The 27,673-nt window shown below is 44.3% G+C and overlaps 1 protein-coding gene across 4 annotated transcripts in view; it reads left to right on the top strand.

Moving 5' to 3' along the window:
• Positions 1-24,168, top strand: part of DSTYK (dual serine/threonine and tyrosine protein kinase) — a 52,968-nt gene extending 28,800 nt beyond the window's left edge. For 3 of the 4 annotated variants that reach the window (XM_018060042.1, XM_018060043.1, XM_018060044.1), the window contains 11 exons: positions 6,104-6,773; positions 10,200-10,432; positions 10,835-10,918; positions 11,543-11,719; positions 12,568-12,697; positions 13,051-13,207; positions 13,644-13,776; positions 15,387-15,500; positions 19,453-19,567; positions 20,913-21,047; positions 21,481-24,168. In XM_018060042.1, the coding sequence (XP_017915531.1) occupies positions 6,104-6,773; positions 10,200-10,432; positions 10,835-10,918; positions 11,543-11,719; positions 12,568-12,697; positions 13,051-13,207; positions 13,644-13,776; positions 15,387-15,500; positions 19,453-19,567; positions 20,913-21,047; positions 21,481-21,668 (2,136 nt within the window). In that variant the 3' untranslated portion in view covers positions 21,669-24,168. The remainder of the gene's footprint in view (positions 1-6,103; positions 6,774-10,199; positions 10,433-10,834; positions 10,919-11,542; positions 11,720-12,567; positions 12,698-13,050; positions 13,208-13,643; positions 13,777-15,386; positions 15,501-19,452; positions 19,568-20,912; positions 21,048-21,480) is intronic. The other variant, XM_018060045.1, reaches the window with a different exon arrangement.

Genomic DNA, 27,673 nt, shown 5'->3' with positions numbered 1-27,673 from the left:
CCTCTTAAAAAGACTAGCTTAAAGGGCCATTTTTCAATTCACCACCACTTGTTCGCTTTTGGCCTTCCAAGTTTAACTCTTTGGGAGAAAATCTGGCAGAGATTATGGTCTTAATCTTCCTTTTTTGAGCAGAGCAGGGGTTTTTACTTGCAGCCAAGATATACTTTTAACACAGAAAGCTAGGACTGTTAGAGTCCCTGAAATCGTCTTGTCCATCCTTCATTCTTCTCTCAGAACTTCCCTAACACCAAGCCAGACAATTCCTGGCACAGTGGGCCTCAGTCGCTGTTCATACACAGCAACTGAGGCTTTGTAGTCAGAGGAGCCTGAATTTACAGCCCGGCTTGGCTCCTTAACTGTGTGACTGCGGTGCTAACCCCCCATTTGTAAAACAGAAGTAGTAATCCGTGTGTTTTAGGGCTGGTGTGAGGCTTCCATGAGAGGCTAGGTGTAAAGCAGCTAGCACAGTGTCTGGCCCTTACCGAGCCTCCCTTTGAATGGACTGAGAGGAGGGTTTCCTCCTCTCTCAGACACCCATCTGTTCCCTGACAGCCATCCATACCGGAATCCTTCCACTGGGAAACTTCAGCCCTTCTGGTTCCTGCTTAGTTGGACTTGTTATTGTGCTCCATTTAGGAGCAAAGTTCTTCATAATTATTACGAAGTGCTGTTGTCATAAAATTAAAGAAGAGAGAGGTGTTATAAAATACAGAAGTTAAAGTTATAAAGTTAAAAGGTAACTTTTACCTTTGTTCAGACGCTTCTTTCTCTCTTCTCCATTCTTCTGTTGGCTTTCTGGATGAGTCTAGTGAATGGTGAGAGCCTAATAAATGGTCAGAGAATTCACACTCCCAATTCTGTATCTGTGGGTCCCTGGATGTTTGAATATCCGCACAGTAGAATGCATGGAGGCTGTCCAGTACCTCCCTGTCAGCTTGTGTGGTGTCTGGTTCATCACAATGTGAAATCAGATGGTTTTGATCCTTAAGGCTCCGTGCTTGTGAGCTGAGATGCAGACCTAACGCCTCTGCTTTGATGTGTGTGGGGTTGTACCACACTTCCGCTTTTAGCACGGTGGCCTCATGTTCCTGTGGCTAGTTGAGGGCTTTGGTTGGGATTATGGGTTTCCTCAAGTCTTGTTCTGGTCTGTGAGTTACCACTCCCTACTTTTACTGGCTAAGGATATGAGCTAGTATCCATTTTATGCTGACTGCTGGGGTGAAGCCCTGGGTTGGCACAGCTGCTTGTGGCCTGTTATATTCTAGAAAGCAGCTCAGCCACAGCTCCCCACTGGAGAGTGTTCAAGAGTCAGGGTGTTTTCTACAGTGTAACAGGAAGAGGGGGCATGCATGGACTGTGTGTGCTCAGTGGTGTCTGACTCTTTGCAACACCGCGGAGGGATGTATTTGCCTTGAATACATGTATACAATTTACATGCTTATACAATGCTATATAATTGGCATTTAAGAGTGATAGTGATTTCAAAGAACTGTACACAAATGAGGAAGAATCAGCCCCGTGTAAAATGGGGAAAACTTCCTATTGTTCTGTGAGAGTGGACATGGGAGGAGAGTTGATGGTGATGGTCGATGGAACGTGGAGAAAGGGCCTGGAGTCCGGGATGTGTCAGTTGTTAAGCGAGGGGTAGGACCATATAGTTACGTGCTGCTTTTCTGTGTGATGGAATGAGGTTGCAGAACTGTAGACAAAACAAAGACATTCATGACCGATCTGAGTGTGTGATTGTCTTCTGCTTGAACTGTTGGTTAAGATGACGGTCCGTAGCTCTCGCTGAGGGTGTAGTGTGCTGTGAGCCATTGGGAAAGAGTCCTCACCAGTCAGAGCCAGTATTCTTAGGAAGTGGTCAGGCTTCAGTGACTGAACCATTTCTTCTTGGCACTTACGATAGTGTCATTTTGTATTAAAAAAAAACAACCAAAGAGGAAAATCCTGGTGTTTGCAGAGTAGCAGTTTGCTTTTTTATTACATTCTCTTAATCTTGCCAAGAGAATTGATGGTAATATATCAGCTTCTGTAGATTCCACAGATTTGTGCAGCTATATTATAAAAGAGATATCTCGTTAGGAATTTTCTGTGACTTAAGATGGCAATTATGGCATACTCTTCTGATTCCCTGGATTCTTCTTCCTTGACTGATTTCAGAGCTTCCTCACTGCTTCATTCTTGGAGTAGACGCAAACAGCAGTTCCAGATAAATGTGTGAGATATGGATTAAAAAATAGACAGTTTTACATATGATGATTGAAAATGGTTTTGAGCAAATAGTAAAGGCATCATTCATTCATCCAGTTATTGCACATTTATTTATTGAACGTTCAGTAAGTGCAAACACTGTTCTAAGTGCCAGGAAGGAGTACAGCCTTCCATGAAATAGTCTGAGGTCAGTCTTCCCTCTCAGGTGGCCGTAATATGTGGGCCAAGAACAGGGCTCATCCTCTCTGTGAATTTTTTTTCACTCCCTGTCTCCAGGAGACAGTGCGGCTTCCCTTTTTGTTTATAACCGTCAGGCATGAGTCATCCCTCTGCCGTGAGTGTTGCAGAATCACGTATCACATTCCAGTCTAGTTTGTACTGCTGCCAGGGTCTCAGCCAGCAGCTCTTTTTGCCTGTCTTTCAACAGTCAAGATAGTCAGAACAATGAGACTGACTAAACAAATTAATTAACTGGGGAATGGAGGAGAGAGAGCACGGTACTTGTTTTCTAGCCGTTTTTGTTTATACAAGATACATTTAGGAGTAGATACCTTCTTTCTAGGTGCCAATGCACCAGGCAGTGTCTACCATCAGAGTTCATTTTAGGGGAATTTTTAAAGCTTGATGTATAGCTGACGTATAGTATTATATAAGTTACAGGTAGAAAACGTAGTGGTTCACAATTTTTAAAGGTTGTATTTCATTTATAGTTATTATAAAATATGGCCTATATTCCCTGAAGCTTATTTATTTTATACACAGAAGTTTGTACCTCATAATCCCTGACCCCAATCTTTCCCATCTCTCCTTCCTTGTCCACACTGGTAACCACTAGTTTTTTGTCTGTGCCTTTGTGTCTGTTTCCTTTTTGTTATAATCACCAGCTTGTTTTATTTCTTGGATGCCACTTGTGCGTGAGATCATGCAGTGTGTGTCTTTCTGTGTCCGTTTCCCTTGGCACAGTGCCCTCCAGGTCCATCCGTGTGCAAATGGGCACATTACATTATTTTTATGGCTGAGTAGTATTCCATTGTGTGTGTGTGTGTGTGTGTGTGTGTGTATGTATGTGTATTTTATAGTGAAAGTATTAGTTGCTCAGTCATCCAACTCTGTAACCCCATAAGCTGTAGCCCACCAGATTCCTCTGTCCATGTAATTATCCAGGCAAGAATACTGGCGTGGGTAGCCATTCCCTTCTCCAGGGGATCTGCTGGTCCCATGGATTGAACCCGGGTCCTCCTACACTGCAGACAGATTTTTTTACCATCTGAACCACCATGGAGGTGTAGGGTGTGTGTGTGTGTGTGTGTGTGTGTGTGTGTGTGTGTGTATATACATATATACACCACATCTTCTCTATCCACTGAATCCACTGAATTCTTTTTTTTTTTTTTTTTTCAAAAATGGATTTGCATTTGTGAGCAAATAAAGTCAGCTCTCCTTTACAAAGGATATTGGTTCTACAGGTGAACTTGGCAGCTTTGGCTGCCAAGTTCTGTTGCACACATAACATGGTCCTTTGAGAAAAACCTGGAAATTTACTTTAAAATTTTAAGAAAATCCATCAAATAAACAAGCAGCAAAATTCTTCCTGAAAACTTTCTAAACAATACTTACTTTGGTTTGAATATTTCGACTTTTTTCTCTTAATAGTTCTCTAATAAGTTTGATTGATTTATATCTTTAAAAAGATATATTTAAGACAGAAGCCATTTAACAAAATTTTTAAAAGCCACTGTCACCTATAATTATCTTGTTATAACTTCATTTCTTGAAATTCTCTTCTAGTCTGTAATTACTAAATGTAATTAGAATGTTGGCATTTAAGTGATTGCATGCTATACTTTGGACCTTAAATGTCCTTACGTACCCTCTTTTTTGAGCGTGCCTCGTGAAGCGATTCATACTCCAGCACTGTGACTCAGGGCAGTGAAAGGGGGCTTGTTCCGAATAGCAGAGTGAGTGTCAGATTAGTCTTCCAATCAGAAAACATTCCATGCAGTTTGAGGCACAGGTGAATAGCAGATTTCTTCTTGACCTAGGCTTGGCTAGAAAGCAAGTAGATTTATACAGTGTTTGCTCAAATTACAAATGATGAGATGCTAAATGCACTTTTAGGGAGTTCAAAGTGGCCAGCCAAATGAAAGTTCTGTGGCCTACCTGAGAATAAAATTTATGAATTCTTTGTTGAGGAAAAAGGTGAGGCCTTTGTACTTTAGTGGAAATAAGAGCTTGCTGTCTCTCACTCTCTGTCCTTTAGTACAGGCACACACACACACACACACACACACACACACACACACTTACACACAGTACAAGAAACAATAAGCTGGCATTTCCCAGCCCTTCTCCATTGTCTAGAGAAGGAGCTCAAAAAGGAAAACTCTTTAAAACATTTTAGAATTCTGCAAAGGATTGATTTTGAGTCTGCAACTTCAGAGTTGGTGTGCCCGCAGGGGTAATGTAGGCATGAGTCTCCAGATCAATGCTTAGGTCTGGAGTGCCAGGCAAAGTAGGCAATTTCAGAGGTTTAGAGGAGCAAAATTTATTTCCCTCCATATTCCCATATGGATGGAAATGTATGCTCTTACGTGAGTCGAGATCCTTAGTGAAGAAGTAGAATGATAAGCAAAAACCACTAGCTAGGGAAATGACCTGTTTAGGAGTTGGGGGTATCAGAGATGATTGGGTTCAAATATAGGTAACAATCAGAAAAATAGGGGTTTGCTTAAGCAAGACAGAGGTTAATATATTTTTCCCTTACATAAGTCCAAAGCTAGGCAGTTTGAAAGCTGGTGTGGCAGCTCTGTAGTCATCAGAGATCCAAGCTCCCAGTCTCTTTTTGCTTCCTCGTCCTCAGGGCTGGCTTCCCCTCTCAGGATTGCCCAGGGCTGTAGGAGGGCCACTGCTGCTCTGTCCTCAGACCTGCGCTCCAGGCAGGAAGGGCAGGGCCAGAGCGTGCACTCACTTGCAGAGTGTCTTTTGTCCTACCTACTATTGGCTGCCCCTCATAAAAGACATTGCCTTCCCGATGATGCAGAAGTTAGATATTGAGTAGGCAGACCGTAGTCTCTGCCAGACCAAGTGATCATGAGCATAAAGGTGTTCCTGAGACCTAGATGGCTGAGACCTTGGGATGTTTGCCAACTCTTAAGGTAGGGTGGTAATGTTTGACAGATCTAACCTTTAGTTTGCTGCTTGATTGATTGATTCAGCAGTATTAAGGACTTACTCTATACCAGGCACTGAAATTACAGGAGTCAAAAAGATAGACATGTTCCCTCTCTTGGAAGAGTTTATAGGCTAATTGGGAAAAAAAAAAAAAAAAAAAAAAAAAACTTGTTTTTAAATAAATGAATTATAAGTATATAAGTGTATTGACTATTAAGAGAAGGAGAAGTAGCGAGTACTCCCCTAATACGGATTTCTTATTAGGAAAGACTCCAGAAGGGTATGACACTGTATACACTGAGATTTAAAGGATGCATGGGAGTTAGAAAGTTGAGGATGAGTCAGTTTAGAAAGAGGGGGAGGAATGTTCCAGGCAGATCCACTCCCAGTCTAAGAGTTCTTTCTTCATCAGAGGGAATCAGCGGGAGTTTCCAAAGCAACAAAAGGGACTCCAGGTTCTTTTTTAATCTAAAATGGCTGAAAGGACTGCCATCCTTTCTACTTACTTGTTTTTTCACTGTCTCTTGATGAGTGCCTGCCTGCTTAGGTGGCACCAGGGAATGTTGGTAACCGAGGAAGGAGGGGGACAAGTGATTGGGGCATATACTGAAGCCCAGTTGCCCCATCATAGATCTGCATTTTGGTCTGTGTGGGACTCTGGGGAGGCAAGGACTGGTTCTGAGCCTGAAGTGCTGATATGACCCCGTTCCCCTTCCAGGAAGTGGACATTGTGGTAGCACCGTGCCAAGGCCTCCGGCCCACAGTGGATGTTCTGGGTGACTTGGTGAATGATTTCTTGCCTGTGATAACCTATGCACTCCACAAAGATGAACTCTCTGAGAGGGATGAGCAAGAGCTTCAGGAAATCCGAAAGTATTTCTCCTTTCCCATATTCTTTTTCAAAGTGCCGAAGCTGGGCTCAGAGATAATCGACTCCTCCACTGAAAAAATGGAGAGTGAAAGGTCGCCACTTCATCGCCAGCTGACTGACCTGGGCTATCTGAGCAGCGGCCACTGTAACTGTGGGGCCCCCGGCCAGGACGCCAGAGCTCAGAGCATGTTGGTGGAGCACAGCGAGAAGCTGAGACTCTTGAACGCGTTTTCTCACCAGGTGCTGCAGACTCGCCTGGTGGACGCAGCCAAGGCCCTGAACCTGGTGCACTGCCGCTGCCTCGACATCTTCATTAACCAGGCTTTTGACATGCAGCGGGACCTGCAGATCACGCCCAAACGTCTGGAGTACACTCGGAGAAAGGAGAATGAGCTGTACGAATCACTGATGAATATTGCCAACCGGAAGCAAGAGGAGATGAAGGACATGATCGTTGAGACTCTTAACACCATGAAGGAGGAACTTCTGGATGATGCCGCCAACATGGAGTTCAAAGGTGGGTCCTAGAGAGAGCTTGGTAGGATGCAGGAACTGGGGCATCCTCGAGCCCTTTCCAGCTGGCGTAGAGTACGTCAATTCTGAAGCCCAAAGGAACCTACCCTGATGGGGCCCATTAGCAGCAGCCTACCTGAAATCATTGAGTGAGGTTGGCCTCTCGTTCTGAGAGGCCTTCTTGGAAAAATCTGCCGTCATTCCTTCCTATTTGATAAACTCATCCCAATACTGCTCTTTGGTCTCCAGTTCTCATTTGTATCCCCTTGCCTTCTTAAGACTGGAGGAGAGCTGCTTGAAGGATGTCGCTGAGTCACGCTCTCACCCTGACTCCTTTGTCACGGCCCTTGCTGCTTTGCTGGGTCTCTTTTGTGTGTCATGGTCTCGTTTTCTTTTCAGGGTGCTCCTGAGACCTAACTCAGAAGGATTTCCCAAAGGAGCAGTTTCCACTTTTCCAGCATTCCTATCCTTCATGAATAACTGTTAACAAAACTGGGCCAATTGCTTAGTCATGTCTTTTGGTATCTGAGGTCTGGGTGCTACTGACTTTGTGTAGTGACTCCTGCGTGAACATTAGCTCTCAGTTCAGTTCAGTTGCTCAGTCATGTCCAATTCTTTTTGACCCCATGGACTACAGCACACCAGGCCTCCCTGTCCAGCACCAGCTCCTGGAGTTTTCTCAAACTCATGTGCATTGAGTCAGTGATGCCATCCAACCATCTCATCCTCTGTCATCCCCTTCTCCTCCTGCCTTCAGTCTTTCCCAGCATCAGGGTCATTTCCAGTGAGTCAGCTCTTCACATCAAGTGGTCAAAGTATTGGAGTTTCAGCTTCAGCATCAGTCCTCCAGTGAATATTCAGGACTGATTTCCTTTAGGATTGACTGGTTGGATCTCCTTGCAGTCCAAGGGACTCTCAAGAATATTCTCTTGTACCACAGTTCAAAAGCATCAATTCTTTGATGCTAAGCTTTCTTTATAGTCCAGCTCTCACATCCATACATGACTACTGAAAAAAAAACATAGCTTTGACTAGATAGGCCTTGCCGACAAAGTAATGTCTCTGCTTTTGAATATACTATCTAGGTTGGTCATAACTTTTTTCCAAGGAGTAAGCGTCTTTTAATTTCATGGCTGCAGTCACCATCTGCAGTGATTTTGGAGTCTAAAAAATAAAGTCTGTCACTGTTGCCATTGTTTCCCCATCTATTTGCCATGAAGTGATGGGACTGGATGTCATCATCTTAGTTTTTTGAATGTTGAGCTTTAAGCCAACTTTTTCACTCTCCTCTTTCACTTTCATCAAGAGGCTCTTTAGTTCCTCTTTACTTTCTGTCATAAGGGTGATGTCATGTGCATATCTGAGGTTATTGATATTTTTCCTGGCAGTCTTGATTCTAGCTTGTGCTTCATCCAGCCTGGTATTTCTCATTATGTACCCTGCATATAAGTTAAATAAATAGGGTAACAATATACAGCGTTGATGTACTCCTTCCCCAATTTGAAACCAGTCCATTGTTTCATGTCCAATTCTAACTGTTGCTTCTTGACCTGTATACAGATTTCTCAGGAGCTGGTAAGGTGGTCTGGTATTCCCATCTCTTGAAGAATTTTCCACAGTTTGTTGTGATCCACACAGTCAAAGGCTTTGGCGTAATCAATAAAGCAGAAGTAGCTGTTTTTCTGGAATTGTCTTGCCTTCTCTATGATCCAAAGGATGTTGGCAATTAGATCTCTGGTTCCTCTGCCTTTTTAAATCCAGCTTGAACATCTGGAAGTTCTCAGTTCATGTACTGTTGAAGCCTGGCTTACAGAGTTTTGAGCGTTGCTTTGCTAGGTGTGAGATGAGTGCAGTTGTGCGATAGTTTGAGCATTCTTTGGCATTGCCTTTCTTTGGGATTGGAATGAAAACAGACCTTTTCCAGTCCTGTGGCCACTGCTGAGTTTTCCAAATTTGCTGGCATATTGAGTGCAGCACTTTCACAGCATCATCTTTAAAGATTTGAAAGAGCTCAATTGGAATTCCATCAGCTCCTCTAGCTTTGTTCGTAGCGATGCTTCCTAAGGCCCACTTGACTTCGCACTCCAGGATGTCTGGCTCTAGGTGAGTGATCACACCATTATGGTTATCTGGGTCATGAAGATCTTTTTTGAATAGTTCTTCTGTGTATTCTTGCCACGTCTTCTTAATATCTTCTGCTTCTGTTAGGTCCATACCATTTCTGTCCTTTATTGTGCCCATCTTTGTATGAAAGGTTCCCTTGGTAGCTCTGATTTTCTTGAAGAAATCTCTAGTCTTTCCCATTCTGTTGTTTTCCTCATTTCTTTTCATTGATCACTGAGGAAGGCTTTCTTATCTCTCCTGCTGTTTTTGGAACTCTGCATTCAGATGGGTATATCTTTCCATTTCTCCTTTGCCTTTTGCTTCTCTTCTCTTCTCAGCTGTTTGTAAGGCCTCCTCAGACAACCATTTTGCCTTTTTGCATTTCTTTTTCTTGGGGATGGGCTTGATCACTGCCTTCTGTACAATGTCACAAACTTCCATCCATAGTTCTTAACATAGTAGAACAGCCTCCATAGGTGGGTTCCGCTTATTGCCATTTTCTAAACAAGGGAATTAAGACTCAGATAGCTTCAGGAATTTGCTCAAGGTCACACAGATACTAAGTAGCGGAGGCAGAACTTGAGTCTAGATGGTCTGATTCCTGAGCTCACACTCATAATTTCCACACTTACTGCTGCTTTACCTATTCCCTGTTACTGAGGTTACCATCTTCCTGGGAACCAGCTCCAGAACCTCAGCATGAGGACCTCCCTGGCGGCCCAGACGTTCAGACTCTGCACTTCCAATGCAAGGATACACACTGTGTATCCTTGAGGCAATAACAGCGTTCCAGTTTTACTTTTTATTTCTCTAGTAATTGATTAGAATTGAATTCTTGACACTCGTATTTTTCTCATTAATATGCTAGGAAGTGTGAAATATTACAAAGATTAGAGGCTTTGGAATTCATCAGCTTTGTGTTCAAACGCTAGGTATATTATTCCCTAACTCTACCATCCCCTCCCAGTGCCCAGTTTATTCTCTTTTTGAGGCTTTTTCCTGACTTATCAAATGTAACCAGTGATACCCTTCTGACGTTGTTGTTAGGGTTAAATTAGATCAGATACGTAAAACACTTCCTCCCCTTCTGTAAATGTGATGCAAGAGCTGGCAGATCAGCAGGTTCGTTCTGTGCACAGGTGCTCCTTCAGGACTCGTAGACACCTCAGAGGGCTGAGGATTGCGTGGCCCCTCATGCTGAGAGTCAGAGGTAGTCAGCCATGTGTGTTTTGTAGCCGTCAGCATGCTAGCTCCTTGGGTCCAACTTTATTCAGTGTACCTGCCCATTCCCCTCACAACCAACTAGCTTTTTGCTGTGCCTCCATAGATGTCATTGTCCCTGAGAATGGAGAACCAGTGGGCACCAGAGAGATCAAATGCTGCATCCGACAGATCCAGGAGCTCATCATTTCCCGGCTTAATCAAGCAGTGGCTAACAAGCTGATCAGCTCCGTGGATTACCTACGTGAGAGCTTCGTTGGAACCCTGGAACGGTGTCTGCAGAGCCTGGAGAAGTCTCAGGATGTCTCAGTTCACATCACCAGTAATTATCTCAAACAGGTACTCAGAGGGTAGTTAAGAGCTGGCCACAGATAACACATGAAACAGAATCCACCCACGAGCCCAGCGTCAAGTTAGCCAAGAATTTCCCTTTCAATCTTTTTGCCAGTCCAGTTTGAATTTTGTTTTCCTGTCTCATGACCACTGTCTGTGGGAGGTGCTTGTGAACTGTCAGGTTGCAGTTCAGCCAATGAGCAAGATGATGAAGATGAAGTAGAGGGGTCCCATTGGCCACAAAACAGATGACCACCCTGTCTTGATTGCACATACACTGAGGGGTAGATTTGGGAACCTTGAAACTGGACCATGTTCTTGAAATAAATATCATTTGTTGCATTTTTAATTAGCCACTTTATTCAGGGCATATATATATTGACTTTCTTATTGTGTCTTCTTTTTCAGGTCTTAAATGCTGCCTATCATGTTGAAGTCACATTTCACTCAGGGTCCTCAGTTACAAGGATGCTATGGGAGCAAATCAAACAGGTAGAGGTATTTTAGGGAAAGAGTTTCGTCGCTCCAGCAGGAACTAGTGTCTAGGATATCTGTCCTAGACAAACTGATATCTGCCAGTATAGGTGGCCGTTTGTCCTGATTTTCCTGCCTGGGGAAGTTCTGATTTATGCCTGTTCTGAAATAATTACTAACAGTGTCCCCTTTAGCTCTTAAAAGTGATGTATCTAAATTATATTTTATGGAGCCATAAAACTCTACTTCTCTAGCTTTTTGATGTTTCTTTTTCCCAGCCTAAGTGTTTTCTCAGAACCAGGCTTCGTTACCAAAGACCTTGAGTATGATGTATTTTCTGGTATTCAGTCTGGTTCTTATTTTGAATTATTTGGTGACTTTAGAAAGGGATTTATCAGGCACCCCCAGTACATTGTGAATGTATTGAGGATTCATGAACATGCATTCCAAGCCTAATGTTCTTTGATGCTTTCCATTGGACTGAGCCCCAATTTTGTGGTAGGTGAAATTGGAGAGGGGTGTTGAACCTCATACAGCCCTTGTCTTAAGATCCCGGTCTGCTGAATGGGTAATCCAGCGAGGAAGGGGTTCTAGTGGTCCCTGTCTCCACCCCTCGGTGTTCTCACTACCCCGTCCTGACAGATCATCCAGCGCATCACTTGGGTGAGCCCGCCTGCCATCACACTGGAGTGGAAGAGGAAGGTGGCCCAGGAAGCCATCGAGAGCCTCAGTGCCTCCAAGCTGGCCAAAAGCATTTGCAGCCAGTTCAGGACTCGGCTCAACAGTTCTCACGAGGCCTTTGCAGCTTCCTTGCGGCAGGTGAGTCTTAGGAAGGGCGATGCAGCCGGATCAAGCAGAGAGGCGCCTCATCCGCTGTGGAGTGCTTTATCTACTGCCCTCTATGTAATTGTTTAAAAATCGTCAGTGTATTTTCTTTCTGTTGTGTTAGAGGATAATACTCAGTTACAGGGTGTTTCATCGATAAACGTTTCGTGTGGATGTTCTTCTAACTCTAGAGAGAACGGAGAAATGCAGTTAATTTCTCCTCACTTCACTGAGTGAGGAATGAAAATCAAGGGGTAGGAATTTTATACGAGTTTATATAGTATTTTAGGAATGAGGGACAAAAAGGGATGGCATTCCAGCTTCCATGTGTGTGCTTAGTCACTCAGTCACATCCGACTCTTTGCAGCCCCGTGGACTGCAGCTTGCCAGGCTCCGTGGGGATTCTCCAGGCAAGAACACTGGAGTGGGTTGCCATGCCCTCCTTCAGAGGATCTTCCCAACCCGGGGATCAAACCCAGGTCTCCTGCACCACAGGCAGATTCTTTACTGTCTGAACCACCCGGGAAGCCCCCAGCTTTCATAGTAGTTTGCAATTATGCGGCATTTGCTTGCACCTTTAGGGTGTGTGTGGGTGTGTGCAGGTGCATATGTATACATGTTTGTGGAGGGGAGGGTGGGTAGATGTGATTATACATCCAGGAGGAAAATATTATTACTTAATGAGTGCTCACTACCTGCCAACCCCTGAGTTGCGTTACATGCATCTTACTTAATTCTCACAGTTACCCTCATGAGGTAGATATTGTTATCTCTATAATAGGCAAGGAAGCCAAGGCTGGGGGCCTGATAAGCCATATTTCTTTCTTCTTTTTCTGTCCCAGCTGGAAGCTGGCCACTCAGGCCGGTTGGAGAAAACTGAAGATCTATGGCTGAAGGTTCGGAAAGATCATGCTCCCCGCCTGGCACGCCTTTCGCTGGAAAGCCGTTCTTTACAGGATGTCTTACTGCATCGTGAGTCCTTACTTTTTCCCTAGGAAATGGGAGGAGGCTTCTGAATACCTAACATCCTCAGGCCCAACCTCGAAGAATCCCACTGTCTAAAGCTTGCAAAGCTGTCTAAACATCTACTATTTTTGAGTTTCTGATGAAGTCTGCTTGGTCCTGCTGTTTATATAGTTCAGATAACACAACCGCAGTTTATTTAAATTAAAGCAGTTAGGTTACTACTGGTTTACAAAACATCCCCATTTCTCCCCCGACATAGTTATGACTTCCTGCTTCTAAGCAGGTCCGTGTCTGAGAATCTTAAGAGTCAGTTGCCCAGCAAGTTCACATCCTTCCTGCCTTATCTCTGTCCCTTACAGGTAAACCTAAACTGGGGCAGGAGCTGGGCCGGGGCCAGTATGGCGTGGTGTACCTGTGTGACAACTGGGGGGGGCACTTCCCTTGTGCCCTCAAGTCGGTTGTCCCTCCAGATGAGAAGCACTGGAATGACCTAGCTTTGGAGTTCCACTACATGAGGTAAGTTCTGGTCTCAGTCAGCTTTGTGGGGAACAGTTCTTCTAGAGAAGAACCTAGAAACCTTGTATAAATGTTGTACCAAGAGATACAGTGTGCCCTCTCTCTCCATTCCATGTCTCACAGTGTTGTAGGCCAGTATTTCGGTGTCAGGTCCAGAAACGTGCTCTCTTCAAGGCCTCTACTCCTTTCCCTGCCCTTTGCCCCGATCCTAATTCTTAGATACATCCTTATATTTGCCTTTCTTCCTTAGTCCTCAAGGCCTGTCCCATTTCAGATTCTATAATTCTCTGTCCTTGTTAGAGAGGCCATTCTCTTTGCCCTGTCTGTCCTGAGGGCCATTACTCTGGGCCTGGACTAAGCATGGTCCCCCGTGGTGACGTGCTACTCGAGGGTATTACCTAAGTGCTCTAGCCCAGGCCTCTCTGCTCCTCACCAGGTCTCTGCCAAAGCACGAGCGCTTGGTGGATCTGCATGGCTCCGTCATTGACTACAGCTACGGCGGTGGCTCCAGCATCGCCGTGCTGCTCATCATGGAGCGGCTGCACCGGGACCTCTACACGGGACTGAAGGTGAGGGCCAACAGGGGTGGCCAGCTGGCAGCCAGGTTCACGGGCTCCTTTCTGGCCTTTCATCCCTTCTTCCTGATTCAGAGCCTCTAGCTCTCATAAGACATTTTTAGAGTAATCAAACTTTATTACCTTCAGTTCCAAAACCCTAAAAAATGTCTCAGAAGTTGATTTTTGGCCCCATTTTATATCTAGAATATTGCAATACACTGTTTTTACCTATTGTGGTAATAGTAAAAATCTAGACTACACAGAGAAGCAGAAAAGCTTCCTATAACTCTACTATTCTTTCTTTTTTTTGTTCTCTGTGAATTAAACCAGTTTTTTTGTCAACAAATATTTATTAGTGGTTATTTTGTACAAGGCCTTGTATTAAGCAACATAAGAGGATATCAAAAAACATATAATTTGAAAAAAAAAATATATATATATATTTTGGCCAGGACTTTAAAAAAAATTGTAGTCAGTGATCATTTCATGAACAGGTGGCGTTTGGGTTTGATAATACCCTGGTGGATAAAATTTGGGCAGATGCTGCTGGAAAGAAGAAGTTATACCAGGGGAAGAAATAGGCTGGTGCCCAGGATATGTGAAGGACACTATGACTGTGTTGGAGCAGGTGGTTCATTTGGGGAATAGAGGGGAAACGATATGCAAAGAAGTGCTGGGAACAAATTATAGAAGACCAAAACTGTTAAGAATTCCATAAAATTCAAATTCCCTTGTAGACAGTGAGAAGCAAAAGATTTCGAACGAAGGTAAAAATGTTCTCAGTTGAGTGCTGAGTTCCCCTCATCTAAAACAGCCCCCAGCAGGGAAATAGGGCGGTTTCTTTTGTTTGTCCTCTACACTGGAGCTAGAAAAGCTAACCCCAGAGTGTCTGGTAGGTTTCTTCTGATAGGTGCCTCTTTTCCCAGTTTATATGGAAGCTTTCAGAAGTAAGACAGAAGAATCTTCAGAAATGCTTGCAGGAGCCATGAGAAACCAACCAAATGAAGAAAAGGACTCTCCAAATGGCTTCCCTTCTTCATTTCAGGGGAGTTAGGCTCAGCACCTTGAGGTGCTTTTCCATAAGTGGGTTAGAGAACCATGTATGGGCTTCTGGATAAGTGATATAACACTCTCCAGAATTCAGAAGACCCTAACTTGGAACCTTGCTGGACGTAACATGAATGACTCTGGCATTTGAATCCATAAAACCAAACCTGGACTAACCAGGCCTACAAAGCAACAGAAGGAAACCTGCCTGAGAGTCCTGGACATGCTCCCTCTGCGTCTCTGGCAGTTGTAGAGTTTATTCAGGTTAGAGATGAGCCCATGCCTTCAGGTGTCTGGTCGTGGCTCTCCTGGGCACCTGTGGGGCTCATCCAGCTGCCTCAGTGCTGCCTCCAGGAGACTTGCTCTGGCCCTTGCAGCTTGCCTTTCCTTGCTTTCCCTTTGTTTTCCTCTCCTGGCTGTCTTCCTCTTCCCTTGTTTTTATCCACTTCTCTGCTCGTGTGCCCTAGTGTGCACAGCCTTCTCAGTACCTCACAGAGGAACTCCTGGTTGGTATAAGCGAGTTGGGTTGAGGAGTCGTCCTCTTGGTGACATGTAAACCCTTTTGTCTCCCCAAGGCTGGGCTGGCCCTGGAGACCCGTTTGCAGATAGCCCTAGATGTTGTGGAGGGAATCCGCTTCCTGCACAGCCAGGGGCTTGTCCACCGTGATGTCAAACTGAAAAATGTGCTGGTAAGTAAGAGCTGTTTCCCCAGGGTAACTCCCTGTCTCTGCGTGTAAGTGACCTTTGGAAGGAGGTACACATACATCAGGGCTTCCCTAGCGGCTCAGATAATAAAGAATCTGCCTGCAGCGGAGGAGACTCATGTCTAGGAGACGAGTCCTAGGTTGGGAAGACCCCCTAGAGGAGGGAACGGTTATTCACTCCAGTATTCTTGCCTGGAGAATTCCACGGACAGAGGAGCCTGGCTAGCTACTCTGCATAGGGTCTCAAAGAGTCGGACACGACTGAGTGACTAATACTTTCACACATAAATATTAATTTGTTCACAGGAAAAGACTGGGGTGAGAGTGGAACAATTCACAGCTGAATGGATGGATGGTATCTTGGACTTGCAGCTTAGGGAAGAATTGCGGCATAGGTCTAGCTTATATTGCTTAAGGTTTTTTCTCCTAACCCTGGTGAGAAAATTTAAACTTACAGAGAAGCTAAAAAAGTGGTATGATGAAGGCCCACATGCTGCTCATTCAGATTCATAGTCTCTCTCCTATTGTGGCGTCTTTGTCTCTGTCTCTCTCTTCACCTGCATATGCACACACATTTTTTACTAAACTATATGAGAGTAAGTTGCAGATAAAGGTCTTCTTCTGGGGAATTCCCTGGTGACCCATGGCTAAGACTCTGTGCTACCAATGCAGGAGGCCGAGGTTCAATCCCTGGTCGGGGAACTGGATTCACATAATTGCAACTGAGAGTTCTCATGTTGCAACTAAAGACCCTGCATGCCACAACAAAGATTGAAGCTCCCAAGTGCTGCAGCCAAGGCTGGGAGCAGCTAAACTGATTTAAAATAAACTTTGCTCCCAAATACTTCAGCTTGTATCTCTTAAGGAAAAGACATTCTTCCACATAATTAAAACGCCATTATCGGGGCTTCCTTGATGGCTCAGTGGTAAAGAATCCACCTGCCAGTGCAGGAGACACAGGAGGGGTGGATTTGGCCCCTGGGTCGGGAAGATCCCCTGGAGGAGGAAATGGCAACCCACTCCAGTATTCTTGCCTGGGAAATTCCATGGACAGAGGAGCCTGGCAGGCTTCAGTCCATGGGGTCATAAAGAGTCGGACAGGACTGATAGTCAGAGGACATCATGAGAAATGCTGGGCTGGAAGAAGCACAAGCTGGAATCAAGACTGCCGGGAGAAATATCAATAACCTCAGATACGCAGATGACACCACCCTTACGGCAGAAAGTGAAGAAGAACTATAGAGCCTCTTGATGAAAGTGAAGGAGGAGAGTGAAAAAGCTGGCTTAAAGCTCAACATTCAGAATTGTGTTCGCAGCCACCGCCGCGCCGCCGTTGCTCTCCAGTGCCAGCGCCGCCTCTAGCTCGCCGAGCTCCAGCCCAAGGAGAAAGGGGGTAAGTAAGGAGGTCTCTATACCATGGCTCATACAAAGCAGACTGCCTGCAAATCGACTGGTGGTAAAGCACCAAGGAAGCAACTCGCTACAAAAGCCTCTCTCAAGAGTGCGGCCTCTACTGGAGGCGTGAAGAAACCTCATCGTTACAGGCCTGGTACCGTGGCACTCCGTGAACTTAGACATTATCAGAAGTCCACTGAACTTCTGATTCGCAAACTTCCCTTCCAGCGTCTGGTGCGGGAAATTGCTCAGGACTTCAAAACAGATCTGTGCTTCCAGAGTGCAGCTGTTGGTGCTTTGTAGGAGGCAAGTGAGGCCTATCTGGTTGGCCTTTTTGAAGACACCAACCTGTGTGCTGTCCATGGCAAACGTGTAACAATTATGCCAAAAAACATCCAGCTAGCAAGCTGCATACGTGGAGAACGTGCTTAAGAATCCACTATGATGGGAAACATTTCATTCTTAAAAAAAGAATTCTCTTCTTCCTGTTATTGGTAGCTCTGAATGTTAGATATTTTTTTCCCATGGGGTCAAAAGGTACCTAAGTATATGATTGCAAGTGGAAAATAGGGGACAGAAACCAGGTATTGGCAGTTTTTCCATTTTCATTTGTGTGAATTTTTAATATAAATGCAAGGACATAAAGCATTAATGAAAGTAAAAATGTTTCAGTGAACAAGTTTCAGCAGTTCAACTTTATAACAATTATAAATCTGTTAAATTTTTCTGGACAATGCCAGCATTTGGATTTTTTTAAAACAAGTAAATTTCTTATTGACTACAACTAAATGGTGTTTGGAGCATTTTTATCATGCAGTAGATTCCATCCATTCACTATACTTTTCTAACTGAGTTGTCCTACATGCAAGCACATGTTTTTAATGTTGTCTGTCTTCTGTGCTGTTCCTGTAAGTTTGCTATTAAAATACATTAAACTATAAAAAAAGAAATCAACATTCAGAATACGAAGATCATGGCATCTGGTCCCATCACTTCATGGCAAATATATGGGGAAACGTGGAAACAGTGTCAGACTTTATTTTTTGGGGCTCCAGAATCACTGCAGATGGTGAATGCAGCATGAAATTAAAAGACGCTTACTCCTTGGAAGAAAACTTACGACCAACCTAGATAGCATATTGAAAAGCAGAGACCTTACTTTGCCAACAAAGGTCCGTCTAGTCAAGGCTATGGTTTTTCCTGTGGTCATGTATGGATGTGAGAGTTGGACTGTGAAGAACGCTGAGCGCCGAAGAATTGATGCTTTTGAACTGTGGTGTTGGAGAGGACTCTTAAGAGTTCCTTGGACTGCAAGGAGATCCAACCAGTCCATTCTGAAGGAGATCAGCCCTGGGTGTTTTTTGGAAGGAATGATGCTGAAGCTGAAACTCCAGTCCTTTGGCCACCTCATGCGAAGAGTTGACTCATTGGAAAAGACATGCTGGGAGGGATTGGGGGCCGGAGGAGAAGGGGACGACAGAGGATGAGATGGCTGGATGGCATCACCGACTCAATGGACATGAGTCTGAGTGAACTCCGGGAGTTGGTGATGGACAGGGAGGCCTGGTGTGCTACGATTCATGGGGTCGCAAAGAGTCGGACACGACTGAGCAACTGAACTGAGCACAGTACAGTTATGGTTACATAAAGATTTATAACATTGTGTTAGTTTCTGGTATTAAAATGATTTCATTCTGCGTATCTGTATTCTTTTATCATATTCTTACCAATTTTATGCCTTTACAAGATACTGAATATAGTTCCCTGTGCTATAAACATCGTTGATTATCTGTTTTATATGTATAGTTTGTATGTGCTAATCCCAAACTCCTAATTTATCACTCTGCCTCCCCGTTCCCCTTTGGTAGCCACAAGTTTGCTTTCCAAGTCTGTGAATCTGCTTCTGTTTTGTAAGTGAGTTCATCTGTGTCGTGTGTTAGATTCCACACAGCAGTGGCATCATATGCTTGTCTTTCTCTGTCTGGCCGACTTCTCTCCTTTTGGTAATCTCTAGGTCCATCCATGGCACTGCGAATGGCATCATTCCATTCTCTTTTATGGCTGAGTTATATTCCATTATATATACATACAGTTGCTTCTTTATTCCTCTGAGACATAGATTTCCTTAGGAAAGGAAACTTGAGGGTGTCAAAGAAGCGCTCAGCTGACCAAAGGACCTCAACCTTCTTACATACCAACTTTCTGCCCTGGGTCTGGAGGTCAGAGGAGAATAATCAGGAACTGAAACACTCCCCATGTCCTTCCCTTATTCATTCTTCCAAGATTTGCTAAGCTCCTAATGCGTGCCAGGCACTATGCTATATGCTGGGGACACAAAGATGAAAAAGACAGTCCTTGCGCCAGGTTGCTTATGGTCTAGGGAGAAGAAGGAATGGGAGTGGATCTGGAGGCGGGGAGGCTGGAGGCAGAGCTGAGGAAGCGCTGCTCTGAGGTAGATGCCTACTTTTGAGCTTGGGTATGCAGCTGAGCACTGTGTGCAGGACCCAGGCATAGGGTGACTGTCATTCTGCTTTGTCGGCAGTTGGACAAGCAGAACCGTGCCAAGATCACGGACTTAGGATTCTGCAAGCCAGAGGCCATGATGTCGGGCAGCATTGTGGGGACGCCAATCCATATGGCCCCTGAGCTTTTCACAGGTAAGCCGGAGGGCGGGGAGTGGGTTTGGGTAGAACTCTGTATTTTAACCAAGTGCTACCCTTCGGACTAGGTGATACCCACAAGTACTACTGGCAGTTCTGGTACAGGCAGGGGAGAAACCAGAAGAGGAGAAACCCAAGACAAGTAGGGAGAAAAGGGAAGAGGTAAAGGAGCAAGAAAGACAGTTATAAATGGGAATCCCCAGCTATCTTCTGGCTGTCTCTCTAGGCTGTTAGTGCCATAATTGCCATAGTCAGTCAATTATTTAATCAAAAGTATTGATAAAGTCAGAAATAGAAAAATATCGTATATTAACATATATTACAGAATCTGGAAAAATGATAGTGATGAACCTATTTGAAGGGCAGGAATAGAGGTGCAGGTGAAGGGCATGGACTTGTGGACACAGCAGGGGAAGGAGAGGGTGGGATGAATTAAGAGTCTCACTGACATACGTACACCACCACGTGTGAAATAGGTGGCCAGTAGGAAGCTGCTCGGGCTTCCCGGTGGCTCAGTGAGGAATCCGCCTCCCAGTGCAGAAGAGTCGAGTTTGCGCCCTGGTCAGGGAGATGCCCTGGAGAAGGAAATGGCAACCCACTCCAGTATTCTGGCCTGGAGAATCACATGGAGCCTGACGTGTTACAGTCCATGGGGTCGCAAAGAGTCGGCCAAGGCTGAGCGACAGCATTAGGATCATGAGTTAGTTGGACACACTAACTACAGTGTACTAACTGTAGTTTTATACACATCGAAAAGAAGTGGACAGTCATCATTTTTCTTTCCCTGACTTTAAAAAAATTGCTCTTCCCACTTCTATTATTTGATCTTGGCTACTTCATATTTAAACTCCTTTGATCGTTTCTACTGCAGTTCATCCTACTGTTGTAAAAGTAATCTTTCTAAAGTATTTTCTTCATGTTACCTCCTGCTCTAAAGCATAAATGACCCCTTCTCCCCACCGAATCCAGACTATCTGATTTTAAATATCTTTATGTTCTGGTTCCAACCTATTTACCCACCTGTATTTTCCAATTTTATTTCCCTAATATGACCTTTCAGGATTAATCTTTTTGACAGTCCCATTAAAATTAAAGGCCTGTTTTCCTTCTTCTTTGTCAAGTTCCAGTCTTGGTTCTCTTAATCTTTGACCCTCCCAGTGCCATAATTGTTCATAGTATAAAATGGGCATTATAAACGTGTCCTTTCTAACAGGGTTGTGGTAAGAGATAATGGATAGCAAAGGCTTTTGAAAAAAGTGTGAAAAGGCCTCCACTGATGCAGGTGAGTGTGATGCTGTTGACTCCCTCCCTGCTCACTACTTGTCACCCTTTCTTGCTGCAGGGAAGTATGATAATTCCGTGGATGTCTACGCTTTTGGCATTCTCTTCTGGTATATCTGCTCAGGCTCTGTCAAGCTCCCTGAGGCATTTGAGAGGTGTGCCAGCAAAGACCATCTCTGGAACAATGTGCGGAGAGGTGAGAGCCACGAGCCCTGCTTCACCGACTCCCCTGGCGGGAGCACGCTAAAAGCCCCCGCTCCCGCAGCACCTCCTGTCCCCTGCTCTGGCCACTCCACAGCGTGACCTCATACATGTTTAAATCATCGTGGAATCCAGAAAAGACATTTGAGTCCAACCTTTCCTTCCAGGCAGCATGGTTCTGAATTCTCAGAAAGCCTTTTTTTATTTAACATGTCTAATTCTTCAACTTCCTATGCAGGTATATTCCAGTTTCTCATCACTGTTACTATTAAGTTCTAACCTAGGTAACTGCAGCTGAAGCCAAAGCTTATTGTATCGCTTAACATCCTGAGCCCCAACTGGGTAATTGATCAGAGCCGATCATCCCTCTTCGTTGTGTCGGTCCCTTCTCGCTGCCTCTGGTCTTATTTCGATGCTCCGTTCTCTAGGGGCCCGTCCAGAACGCCTTCCTGTGTTTGATGAGGAGTGCTGGCAGCTGATGGAAGCCTGTTGGGATGGTGACCCTTCTCAGAGACCTCTCTTGGGCATTGTCCAGCCTATGCTCCAGGGCATCATGGACCGGCTATGCAAGTCACATTCTGAGAGGCCAAACAGAGGACTCGATGATTCTACTTGACAGCAGAGACCTTTCTCTTTCACTCTTTTTTTTCCTTCCCCTCACCTTTTGGCTATGGGAAGAATTTGACATTTATTCATTACAGAGAGCTCCCAAGGGGACTGATGCTTACTGGGAAACTTGAGACACTCCCAGGCAGAGATGACTCCCAGATAGTGAAGAGTTGGCATATCCAGCAGTCCCCTGTACCCAAGCTATTTCTTTAGCCAAAAAAAAAATCAGCATAAGTCTCTTCTGAATGAAATTTCAAGAAAAGTCATCCACAGTTCCCTTTTCCAGACTGTCTTTTAGCTCCAGCTGTAATCAGGACTCTGTGCTTCCATTGTGGAGCCCACATTCCCAACATTCTTTGAAGCCTTAGTAGTTCATACTCCTATTTACACATGGGAGGTTAGGTTTTTCTCTACCCAGAGCCACTTTTCAGTTTATCCCCTGTGGCCTAGTTTGCTCTCAGACATTAGTTTGCTAGCAGATGCCCCATATCTTTTGCCTGAGTAGGGAGAAGCAAGGGAGGGGCTAATGCTTAGTAAGGAGATGGGTGGTTACAGTTCATTTTTTAAAAAGTATTCCAAGAAAAGGTGCAAAATATTCCTGAAAGTCTCCATGCTAGCCATAGTCCAGGTGTAGATATTTGGAAGTGTTATTTAAACACTCAGCAGGCTGAGTACAGGAATACATATGTATAACGTGTTTATACTTTGCTTTTGTTTAATAACAATGTCCACTAATTTTGGGTTCTTTATTCCTTGGCACCATTATTTAAGTGATGGAATGCCATGAAATGTACTGTATTGTATATTACTTGGGAAGACACTAGATATTCAAAGAAGTCTGGCAGTACTTGGGCTGTAGAGGGCTCCACAAGACCAAAGTCTTAAAGATTTTACCTCCTAGCTTTGGTTGTCTGTGTTCCCACGTGATGAGGTGAGATTGTGGCTGGGGTAGGAGGAAGGGTGGAGAGAAGAATTATCCTTACTATGTTCCCTCCTTCTTGGCACCTGAATTAGGGAAATTCACCTCAGCCTGAAACTGACCACCTGGCCACTTTTAATGCGCTTGAAGTCTGGTCCCTTCTTTTGCTTCAGAACTGGCTGAGGAACCTTCCTGCCGAGCAGTCAGGAGACACAGCGGGGCCTGGGGCTCCAGAGTAGCTGCTGTGGCCGAGGGAGCTGGCAGCCAGGTTGGTCTGGGCAGACTGAGGGATGCACGTTGGGGTGGATTTCCCTAGACATGCCCTAGTTCCCTGGATCCTCTGCAGAGCAGGGCTCATTGAGCAAAAGCCTTTCCCTTCTCTGGAAAGGAGGGCTATGCTGGTTCTTCCCAGACCAAAGAAGTCATTTGTGACTCCCATCAGTTTTAAAGGGACAGAACCTAGGCAGCAGCTTCTCCCAATTTTTAACACTAAAAAGAGTGAAAGGGAAGGCTATATTACTGCCACAGATAGAAACGTGGACTGTACAACTCTCAGCTCCTACCTGTCAGCTCTCCATTGCATTTTTTTTTTGCATTTTTGCTTGAGCTGCCAAAGAGGCATCGAGAAAGTTTTTCCCTGATTGGAGAAGTGGTTTGGGGTAGCAGGGCTGCAAAGTGATAACTGCACTGAACGACACTTTATTTTTTGGCTTATTATTTAGCACTGAGAAGCCAAGGGGGTTGGTGATTGTAATAGCACTTTGGGGAATAGACTCCCCCTGGCCTTGCTTTGGAGAGAAGGCATGCGTGGTATTCCATCTGACTAGTCAGGAAGTTCATACTGCATCAGAGTGGGATAAATGGCCCTCCAAGAGTCCATTGCCAAGAGAGTAGTTGCTTTCTTTGAGTTTTCAAAGCTTGATTTTTGGATTTGCTGGATCAAATAACCCACTTTTTCTTTAAAAGAAAAAAAGAGGGTTTATCCTTCTAAATATGAGGGTGGGGTGGGTTAGGGCTAGTGGGTGCTTAAGTGGGTTAGGTGGGAGTAACCTTGAGAAACTTGTATGGCAAACTCCCTTGGGGATTTTAAATAGCACTACTGTTCTTAAAACGGTTTTATTTTTAACTTTATCTGCTTTGTTAACATCCAGTCCAACTGAGCTGATGGAAAACAGACTATGTGTGAACCCCTGACATTGGAAACCGGTCTGGATAGCTTGTTGTCTTTTGTCTTTATGTAATGTTTTTGTGTGTTTGTTTTAAAGGACTAATGTTTATTATTACAGTGTTAAATAAAAGTGTAATATACTAAATATGTAGAATAAAAGTGCAATAACAAGAGAAAATTAGTCAGGCACAAACTCCAGTTCTTACACTCTCTCCCCTCTTGTGCTCCCAGTCTCTATCCATGATATTGTTACAGCAGGACAGTGTTAATTGTGTATATTTTCAAGCCATGCAACTATGGGTTACGTCTTCACTTAGTGTAATTCTGAATGGCTGGACTTGGTTTTATAGAGTGTGCTTCTGGGATGCACACACACCAGATGTGCTGTATAATAAAGATCACATTAACATTTTAGGTTTACATCTATTTGGCTTTTGTTTTCCCTTCCCTCGCTATGTCTACCGGATGCTCCCTATTCCATTCCATTTCCACTGGGCTCCTAGAGGTCTTTCAGTTTGCCTTAAAGATTGACCGAACGTGTTACTCTTCCCCATGGTTCACTCCCAGTCCCTGGGCACTTGACATGACCAGAGGGCGGGGCCCAGGAAGGGGAGGTAGGACAGCAGAGGAGAAGGGGGAAAAGTGCAGTGATAGCAATTTATTTTCCAGAGCCTCTCCTGGGTTCACACCCTTTGCACCAGCCTCTCTCCAGCAGGAACTTGCAACATTCTAAATTTGTGCACAAGCCTGGCTACTCTTCATTACACTCTGAGACATTTGGTGCATGGAATACAAATATGGGCCTCTCTGCATTTGGAATATTTGAACTTCTTTTTAGGCTCAAGCTGCTCTTCAGATTTGCTTCCTTGGCAGTGCCCAATGGACACCGTCATAGGCCTCTACCAGCAAGCAGCAATATCTGTAACCACCAGGGGCTGTCAGCATGGAGCATGCCTTCTCCCAGGGGCAGGTGTGTGTTGTGCTTTGTTTTGGATTACATTAGACTCCATAGCTGCTTCACTTTTTGCTGTAACTGCTTGTGATTTGTTGTTGTTCAGTCACTAAGGGATGTCCAACTCTTTGCAACCCCGAGAACTGCAGCACACCAGTCTCCTCTGTCCTCACGTCTCCTGGGGTTTGCTCAAATTCATGTCCCTTGAGTTGGTGATGCTAACTGTCTCACCCTCTGCTGCCCCCTTTTCCTTTTCCTTCAATCTTTCCCAGCATCAGGTTCTTTTCCAGTGAGTTGGCTTTTCGCATCACGTGGCCAAAGTATTGCAGCTTCAGCTTCAGCATCACTCCTTCCGATAAATATTCAGGGTTGATTTCCTTTAGGATTGACTGGTTTGTTCTCCTTGCTGTCCATGGGACTCTGAAGAGTCTTCTCCAGCATCACAATTCAAAAACATCAGTTCTTCGGCACTCAGCCTTCTTTAGATCCAACTCTTATATTCATACATGACTACTGGAAAAACCATAGCTTTGACTCTACAGACCTTTATTGGCAAGGTGATGTCTCTGCTTTTTAATACACTGCCTAGGTTTGTCACAGCTTTACTTCCCAGGAGCAAGCGTTTTAATTTCATGGCTGCAGTCACCATCTGCAGTGATTTTGGAGCCCAAGAAAATAAAGTCTGTCACTGTTTCCATTGTTTCCCCATCTATTTGCCATGAAGTGATGGGACCAGATGTCATGATCTTAGTTTTTTGAATGTTGAGTTTTAAACCAGCTTTTTTACTCCCCTCTTTGACCCTTATCAGGAGGCTCTTTAGTTCTTCACTTTCTGCCATTAGAGTGTTATCATCTGCATATCTGAGGTTGTTGTTATTTCTCCCAGCAGTCTTGATTCTAACTTGTGATTTATCCAGCCTGGCATTTTGAATGATGTACTCCACATATAAGTTAAATAAGCAGGGTCACAATAATACAGCCTTGTCATACTCCTTTCCCAGTTTTTAATTAGTCAGTTGCACCATGTCTGGTTCTAACTGTTGCTTCTTGACCTGCATACAGATTTCTCAGGAGATGGTAGGGTGGTCTGGTATTCCCATCTCTCTAAATATTCCACAGTTTGTTGTGATCCACACAGTCAAAGGCTTTAGCATAGTCAGGGATGCTGAAGCAGATGTTTTTCGGGAATTCCCTTCTTTTTCCATGATCCAGCAAATGTTGGCAATTTGATCTCTGGTTCTTCTATCTCTTCGAAACCCAGCTTGTACATCTGGAATTTCTTGATTTACGTACTGCTGAAGCCTAGCTTGAAGGATTTTGAGCATAACTTTACTAGCATGTGAAATGAACACAATTGTACAATTGAACATTCTTTGGCATTGCTCTTCTTTGGGATTGGAATGAAAACTGACCTTTTCCAATCCTGTGGCCACTGCTGAGTTTTCCAAATTGTTGACAATTGCGTGTAACACTTTAACAGCATTGTCTTTGAGGATTTTAAATAGCTCACCTGGCATTCTGACACCTTCACTAGCTTTGTAGTGATGCTTCCTAAGGCCCACTTGACCTCATGTTCCAGGACACCCAACTCTAGGTGAATGACCTAGACCTTTTTTGTACAGTTCTGTGTATTCTTGCCACCTTTTCTTAATCTCTTCTGCTTCTATTAGGTCCTTACTGTTTCTTTCCTTTATCATGCTCATCCTTGCATGAAATGTTCCCTTAATTTCTCCCAGTTTGCTTGGAGAGATCTCTAGTCTTTCCCATTCCATTGTTTTCCTCTGTTTCTTTGCATTGCTTATTTAGGAAAACCTTCTTATCTCTCCTTGCTCTTCTCTGGAGCTCTGCATTCAGTAGGGTATATCTTTCCCTTTCTCCGACAACCGCTTTGCCTTTTTGCATTTCTTTTTCTAGGGGATGGTTCTGGACCATAACATTGCCTCCTGTACAATGTTATGAACCTCTGTCCATAGTTCTTCAGGCACTCTGTCTACCAGATCTAATCCCTTGAATCTATTCATCATCTCCACTGTATAATCAGAAGGAATTTGATTTAGGTCATACGTCAATGGCCTAATGGTTTTCCTTACTTTCTTCAATTTAAGCTTGAATTTTTCAATAAGGAGCTCACGATCTGAGCCACAGTCAGCTCCAGGTCTTGTTTTTGCTGATTTATAGAGTTTCTCCATCTTCAGCTGCCAAAAACATAATCAACGTGATTTCAAATTGACCATCTGGTGATGTCCATGTGTAAAGTCATCTCTTAAGTTGTTGGAAAAGGGCATTTGCTATGACCAGCATGTTTTCTTAACAAAACTCTGTTAGCCTTTGCTCTGCTGCATTTTTCTGTACTCCAGCATCAAACTTGCCTGTTATTCTGGGTATCTCTTGACTTGCTACTTTTGCATTCCAATCCCATATAATGAAAAGGACATCTTCTTTTTGGTGTTCTACAAGTTCATGTAGGTCTTCATAGAACTGGTCAGCTTCAGCTCTTCTGGCGTGACTGGTTGGGGCATAGACTTGGATTACTGTGGTGTTGAATGGTTCGCCTTAGAAATGAGATCATCCTGTTATTTTTGAAGGTGCACCCAAGCATTGTATTTTGCACTCTTGTTAACTGTGAAGGCTGCTTCGTTTCTTCTGAGGGGTTCTTGCCCACAGTAGTAGATACGATGGTCGTCTGAATTAAGTCTGACCATCCTGTCCGTTTTAGTTCCCTGATTCCTAAGATGTCAGTGTTCAATCTTGCCTTCTCCTGTTTAACCACATCCAGTTCATGGACCCAAAGGTACAGGTTCCTATGCAATATTGTTCTTGACAGCATCCGATTTTCCTTTCGCTGCCAGACACACCCCCAGCTGCGTGTTGTTTCTGCTTTGCCCAAACGCGCCATTCTTTCTGGAGCTACTAGTGTTTGCCCTCTGCGCTTCCCGAGTAGGGGCTTCCCCGGTGGCTCAGTTGGTAAAGAAT

Source organism: Capra hircus, chromosome 16 (assembly GCF_001704415.2).
Source record: "Capra hircus breed San Clemente chromosome 16, ASM170441v1, whole genome shotgun sequence".
NCBI lineage: Eukaryota > Metazoa > Chordata > Mammalia > Artiodactyla > Bovidae > Capra > Capra hircus.
The sequence above is the reverse complement of the archived record's forward strand: the minus strand, read 5'-3'. Positions and strand labels throughout refer to the sequence as shown.